This window comes from Oncorhynchus mykiss, chromosome 19 (genome assembly GCF_057628025.1).
Source record: "Oncorhynchus mykiss isolate SJ-2025 chromosome 19, ASM5762802v1, whole genome shotgun sequence".
Classification (NCBI taxonomy): domain Eukaryota; kingdom Metazoa; phylum Chordata; class Actinopteri; order Salmoniformes; family Salmonidae; genus Oncorhynchus; species Oncorhynchus mykiss.
This window is the reverse complement of record NC_143040.1, coordinates 37,436,189-37,442,921: the sequence shown is the minus strand read 5'-3', so window position 1 is coordinate 37,442,921 and position 6,733 is coordinate 37,436,189. Positions and strand designations below refer to the sequence as shown.

At 43.6% G+C, this 6,733-nt stretch overlaps 1 protein-coding gene across 1 annotated transcript; it reads right to left on the bottom strand.

Moving 5' to 3' along the window:
* Positions 1 to 1,311: 1,311 nt before the first annotated feature.
* On the bottom strand, positions 1,312 to 6,355 carry zfp36l1a (ZFP36 like 1 zinc finger CCCH-type a). The gene is made up of 2 exons (XM_021573858.3): positions 5,909 to 6,355; positions 1,312 to 4,676 (listed from the first exon to the last, which is right to left on the bottom strand). The coding sequence occupies exons 1-2, from the start codon at positions 5,957 to 5,959 to the stop codon at positions 3,561 to 3,563; spliced, it is 1,167 nt and encodes a 388-aa protein (XP_021429533.3). The 5' UTR covers positions 5,960 to 6,355; the 3' UTR covers positions 1,312 to 3,560.
* Positions 6,356 to 6,733: the final 378 nt, after the last annotated feature.

Sequence of the window (6,733 nt, the reverse complement as noted above, 5' to 3'; positions counted from 1 at the left end):
GAATGTCTTGAATTTACGCACAGAACAATACGAAATGATCTGAGGCCAGGTTGCTTTACAACACTGAGGTAAAGGCTACATGGCACCCAAAGATGTTTAGCAAACCTTGTTTGCACAGGTGGGCAGTCTCATCTGTCTACATGTCATGATTTGAAGGAGGGGGAGGTAGAGGCCTGGGCCTAAAGTAGTACCAGGTCCACAACAGGTGCTCCCTCTCCCCTGGCCTGCTCAGGGCAACACAAAGGAACAAGATAATCCATCAGAAGCAACAACCTGAACTGAGGAAACAGGAAGGGGCTTATGGGTCAACTGACTGGGGCAGCACTCGGCATGGTAAAAGTTAGTTCCATTAGGAGTTAGTTCCTGATCTTCTCTGGACTTCTCTGTCATCTGATACAAAACTGACGGTAGAGGTGTCTGCCTGGTGCAATCAGAACAAATAAAGTAGTCCGGTAGTCATGAAACAGGAGAAAATGTTTTATTTTTTTACGATGGGTGAATTGAAGAGGTAGGTAGACCAACTATCTGTAGTCCAATAAGAAATGCTCATTTTCATTTGGGATTTCGCAACATTTTTGTGCCCTACTCAACATGACCCGTACCATCGTCACTACACCCATCTCTGACCATGTTTCTTCTCACTGACCGACTGGCTCGCCATATCAGCCTCTCATAACCTTAATGACCTGATCGACATTTCCAGGTAAAACAGAGCATGGTTTCAGTCTGTGTAATCAAACCAGCTCATTCAGAGTTTGATCACCCTGGGACAATCCCCTAACAGGTCTGTCGAGTCCACCAATCACCAGGCTGCTCCCTCTCCTGTCTACCAATCTGCTATCTCTCATGTCCACCAATCATCAGCTGGCTCATTGAAACTCCCTCTACCACACATACGGTACGCAAGGAACACTTCCTGTGCCATGTAATGTTTAACTAATTGAATCAATAAACGATATCGTTTTCAACCATTTATTGGTATTCAGTATGTATTAACGTGTCGTAAATGTAACAGGCCATCTGTGCTTGGTAAGGTTAAATCAGTGTCCACATCTGTCACCAAAATATAAGCTTTTGGCGTGACATTTTGTTATGGGACGTGCTGCAACAGGAATCTCTTTTCATAAATTGTCGTTTTCCCCCTCAACAACAAATAGTCTGACATGGCATCAAAGTCTACTGGCGCAGCAAGGTAAACATTGTGTAAGAGCTCTGTTAAATGTCATGCTTGACTATCCCTGACAGAGAAGACAATCAAGATGTCTTCTAATCAGTTCACTGGTGGGTGGATGAATGAGTACGCAACAATTGTTTCAAAAATACAGGGTTTATTGGTTAACTGCAATCAATAATTACAAAAAGAGAAATCAGTTTTTAATATAAACTCACATAGAAATGACTGTAGTGAAAAACCACGGCTGGAAATATACATTCAACAGTTTTACTTTCTTTGTGTCAACAATCCGGTTTAACCTTGCTCAAAACTTTAAAGAAACACGGAACAAGGAATTAAAACAATTTCACCATCTTCCATCGTTTAATATAAAAGTCCTTAGTTTGCTACCTGGAATGTATTCAAAAGTAGGCCCTTTATAACAGTTGCAAGTGAATCAAACATCCAATCAAAAACACAGATGTCTTCTCCTCAACCCATTTGGTCACTGCTATTGCTTGTAATACAAACAGTATTTTCCCTCTAAATCCTTGGTTAAGTGTATTACATAACATTCAGCCATAACCTTCCTTTAAAACCTACACTTAAAATCAGGATGTGAGAGTGAACATGGGGATACTCATCATTATGTGTTGTACCTCTTGGTTTTACCACTTTAGTCATAATTATGAAAGAGAATCCTGATTGGTCTCCATATGGAACCAAGCTGGTGTGATTTAATAGAATACAAACAGCTGAACAAAGTAGGAACAGTAAAGTACTGTTACGGTCAGAGAAAACGTTCTAAAGAGTAAGGGAGGATAGGACAGTCACGGGATGATAATGCAACAGGTATTATTTTGCTAGAATTGCAGTCCAATAATGGGGAAAACAAATAAATAATCAAAATGCTAAAAACAAAACCAAAAAAAAATCCTGTATTTTTTTGTTGCTTTAAATTAAGTTTTATTTTAACAAAGTGTAGTTACAAATATTGTTGCAGTCGTTGTAGTACAATATATTAAACTGTGGGAGAAGAAAAAAAAAGGAAACTGACAAAACATCTTCACAATCTTTAGATTAATACCGAAGATCATAATTTAACATAAAAAGAAAATATATTCTATTGTTGATTATCCAGATAAATACAAAATTAACAAAAAAAAAAAAAAACTAAATGCATATGATCACCAATAAATATGTTTCGATAAGTTAAATAAGCAGTGACAAGCACCAATGCTTGGAAAGTTTTAAAACAAACAATAACTATAATAATAACAATAAAAAAATGATACATCAAAAACCATAGAAGGGAGCAGGTTGCTCCTCAGAGCCAGATTCTGATTCTATAGGGGAAGAGGAAAAATAAGATAGCTTAGAGATCCCATCTCAAGTTGCAGGAAGTGGAAGAACTGCACCATGGGAATGCTGGAATTCCCTGCTGCCTGCAGAACAGCACGGACGGAGGCGGGCTGGGGAGGAGAGAGGGAGCAGGACAAAAACCAAATCGTCTTCAAGGTTTAATAACCAGTTAGACATTAAAGACATCCTTCATCCTTCCTTCCCAGAAACACAACTGCCAGTGACCAGCAACACTTCCTGTGTCTCTCAGTCACTTCCTGCTCCGGTCCTGCTCCGCTATTACATAAAATGAGACTCAAAGAATGCTTGAGAAGAACTATGACGGGACAAGTCGACGTTGAATCAAAAACTCTCAGACAGTAGTCCATCCATCCATCCATCCAGCCATCCATCCAATCAACTCTCGCACATGCTACGCACGAACCAACTGCCCCTGGCACTTTGTTTTAAAACTATTCATATCATTTCAGTTTATGTATTTTTTGTTGTTGCTCAAAGTCTGTAGTAAAAACAGCTGTGGTTGATCTGAGGACAGGGTTTGTTACTGAGCACCCTCCAGCGAGCTCAGCGCAGAGTAGACCAGGGGAAGTGCGCTTGAGAGGTGGTAACGTCAGAGGATGGTGGAAGAGTGGGGCGTGTGGTGCGATGATACACTCCCCGTGCCAAAGGCCCACTAGCACTGCTAAGTGTTCAAGAACAGAAAGACAGGTGGCACCTGGCAAAACAACAGTCTAACAATCTCTTTTTTTCTTTCCCACACCATCATTCTCATTGTTCATTCATTTCCTCTCCCATTTTGGCACTATGCCAGAAGACAGGGTAGGCTCTATGAGGGGGAGGGGAGTAAACAGCAGGGAAGAGATTTCTGGGGTGATTTGAAAACAAGTTCCCTTAATTAAGTCACTTTATCCTTAGATCATTCAAACTTGGAACTAAATTTATATTGTTTTGTGGAGGAAAGGGGTAGGGGACCATGGTAGAGGGGAGTGCCATTCATTTTCACTTTCTGGGAGGCGACGGCTAACGTACATTAATTAGGAGCAGTCTAGTCGTCAGAGACAGAGAGGCGGCTAAAGATGGGGAGGCGTCTGTTGGTGTCCAGGCTGGGGGACTCTGACCCGCTGAGACTGCCCCCTGAGCTGCTCTGATACCCCTCCTGGTCTGACAGGGAGTCCTGTGGAGGGCTGGACGGAGACTCAAACATCTGAGTGGGGGACTCCGACATGGGCCTAAAGAAGTAGGGGGTGTTGGTCGGAGACAGGGGTGCAGGGGTGTTGGGTTCGGTCCCCGCGGGGCCGCCGGATCCCAGGCTGGGGCCAAACAGGTTGGCCAGCTCCTGGCTGGAATATGTGAAGGGGTTGCAGCTTGGCCACTCAGGCATCTCTTCTGGGGAGAACATGGGTGTAGGGGTGAGGCTGCCCTCTCCTCTCAGACCCCCGGAGCTGGGGAACCCTGCGAAGCTGTAACTGTGCTGCAAACGAGGACGCTCCAGCTTATTGGAGGAGAGCGGGGAGAAGGAGGGGGAGGATCCGGGAGGGGGTCCACGGCGCTCCTCTGCATTGTGGATGAAGTGACAGCGGGGACCGTAGGGGCAGAATCCGATGGTGTGAAAGGTGCGACACAGCTCGGTTTTGTATTTAGGGTGGCGGCTGAGAGAACGCAGCTCATGGATGCCGTGGGCGAACTGACACTTGTCGCCATACTTGCAGGCTCCGTTCTCCTCGAACGGACGGCACAGCTCCGTCTTGTAGCGGCTGGAGTTGACCTGGCTCTGCTGCTGGCTCTGGCTGTTGCATCCCAGGCTGGTAGGGCTAGCCGGCCCCAGGCACTTCTGTAGGAGCCTCTCGCCTGTCTCAGAGAAGGAGCGGTCTCTCATGCGGTTGTCCTTGCTGCTGCCACTGATTAACCCTGAGGTGACGGAGCAGGAGGAGGGGTCTGATATCTTCAGGCTGTTGAGGAACTGGTTCTGGTGGAACTTGGAGCTGGGGTTGGGAAGGTGCTGGGGTTGGGTGACCGAGTGGTACACAGACACCCCTCTGCCCAGCGAGGGGGTCCCTACAGCCTTCCTGTCCCTGTCCAGCAGGGCTCCAGTGGGGGTGGACATGGCATGATGGGGGGAGCTCAGTATGTTGTTGTTGTTGTAGTTCAGCATCTTATTGTTCTGGAAAGAGACAAATTATTAGATCTAAAAGTCAATACAAAAACACATTTATTTATATGCAAAGACCACAAGAAAGAGTATTTTACATTTCATAAAGGGAAGGAAAACATCCATAAAGAAATCCCTGAATGACCATTTATGTTCGTTTCGCATTAAATCCTAAGGCGGATGCAGACCTATAGAACAGAACAGCTGGTTTGGCAAGTTGCCCTACTGAGGAATGTGTGCCTGCAAAGTAAACGGCGCAAAGGAAGGAGCGCCTGAGAGCGATCATGGTCCCGGTTACAAAGGAGCTGCTGAATCTTTTTTTATTTCAATTTGAAATGAAAAAGCGAAATTAAAACGTAGTGTGAAGAAACTCAAAATGGAAGGCATATATTAGGCTAGTAACGAAGTTCTCGTCAAAAGAACACTCGCATCAGGCCTAGATTTGCACGACTAGGTGATTAATGGAATAAGAAAGCATGTTTTGCCTCACACACAAGATTCATGTATAGCTAACGTTACGTGGACCCTTTTATGCACAATAACATCAATTTAACTTCAAAAGTTGTTAAACATGAATACAGTACCCATAGGCTATGGGTTTCAAAACTGTAGTTTCAGGCACAAGTATATTGAAACTTGATTGAATGAATGCAACATCCCGTCAAATATACATGCAGTTCTAGCAGCTTACTTAGATTTGAATGACGTGTTGGTCAGCGAAAAGATCCCAATTGTTTCGATCGCTAGGCTAACTGTTTCCATTGAATTAAATCATCAAAAGCACTCGTGGTTAACACTTTCCTTGAGCAAAAGTAGCAGGCCAGCAAGTTTCCCGTTATATCACTCGAGTTAACCCGGTCTGACTCACTCTTTTATGACGGGATATTAGCAATCAAACAAGGAAACGAAAGTTAGTCAACAAAGTAAAAAAGAAAAAAAATCACAACAAGAGACATCATGCATCAGAGGCGAACACTGCGCTTGGCCCGAAAGCGCATCATGGAACTCACTCTCGGGTAAAGTTAGTTTGCAAGCTCAATGAGCAAACTACAGTAGTTACACTTTCGCGTTATAGCGGGCTTATCTACATGTTAACGGGTCCCTTTAATGCATTAGAAGAAAAGCGTAAACTTAAATTAAAACCACACAAAACTAGCCTAGTGAAATGTCGAATTCCAGCACTGACTTGCATTGGCTTGGAAAGAAAAAGCCGAGTAGAGGAGTTTTTTTGTAGCTAAAGTTACCTTGTTCAGTACTTCGCTGAAGTCGAATGGCGAAACCACTGCCATGGTCATCTTGGCAGCGTAGAAAATCAAATCCAAAATACGTTTTTTTTTTTTAAGTGTGTTTTTTTTAATTGAAATTACACAGGATGGTAAATTCTGTTTTGTCAACTTTTTTGCCCTAACTACTAGTACACCCCCTCTGCCTCGCACCAGTTCCGCGCATTTCCTTTATAATCGTGTGCAGGAGGAGCTTGTAGTGACGCGGCTTTTCTTAGATCGAACCCTTTTTTTGGGGGGGGGGGGGCAGTTGCACCAGTTGCAAAGCATCCTCTCAGCGCACATGTTGCATTGCCTTTGCAACTCTAATAATACTTTTCTCCAAGTTTTCAAAACAAACTGTAATGCGTTAGACTTTCCCCTCTCATCTTGTTCAGTCTGCAGCATGAAGTTACAGCACAATGTTACATTCAATATATAGGAAAAATGCCAACTAAACTATTTCCTATTCCAACATGCAGACTTGCACTTACAGAAACACTCGTGAATACATTTTCCAATGTAAGTGTTATGAGTCATGAGCCTAAACCCTTCAATCCATCAAGAAGCTCAGGCTTGTCAACGGTCTGCAAGGCCTATTGACTTTTGTTTGTTCAAAGTTGCAGGTTTTCTGCATGTCAAGTTTTTGTTCAAGCAAGTTTTGAAGCCTAGTAGACACAGCGTAGCCTACTTTCCCATCCCATGTTACTGTATTATAATCAACCACATACTGTACATTGTATTACTTGCCCAGGCCTACTTTATTACAAGTTGGGATGTCTAGTTTGAAGGTGTTCTAAACTTCCT

Bases quoted from the DNA above. Each gene is read 5' to 3' on its own strand.
- zfp36l1a (XM_021573858.3), bottom strand. From the start codon at position 5,959: ATGACCATGGCAGTGGTTTCGCCATTCGACTTCAGCGAAGTACTGAAC. The intron at 4,677-5,908 runs GTAACTTTAGCT...GTCTCTTTCCAG, and splicing joins TCAGCGAAGTACTGAACAAG to AACAATAAGATGCTGAACTA.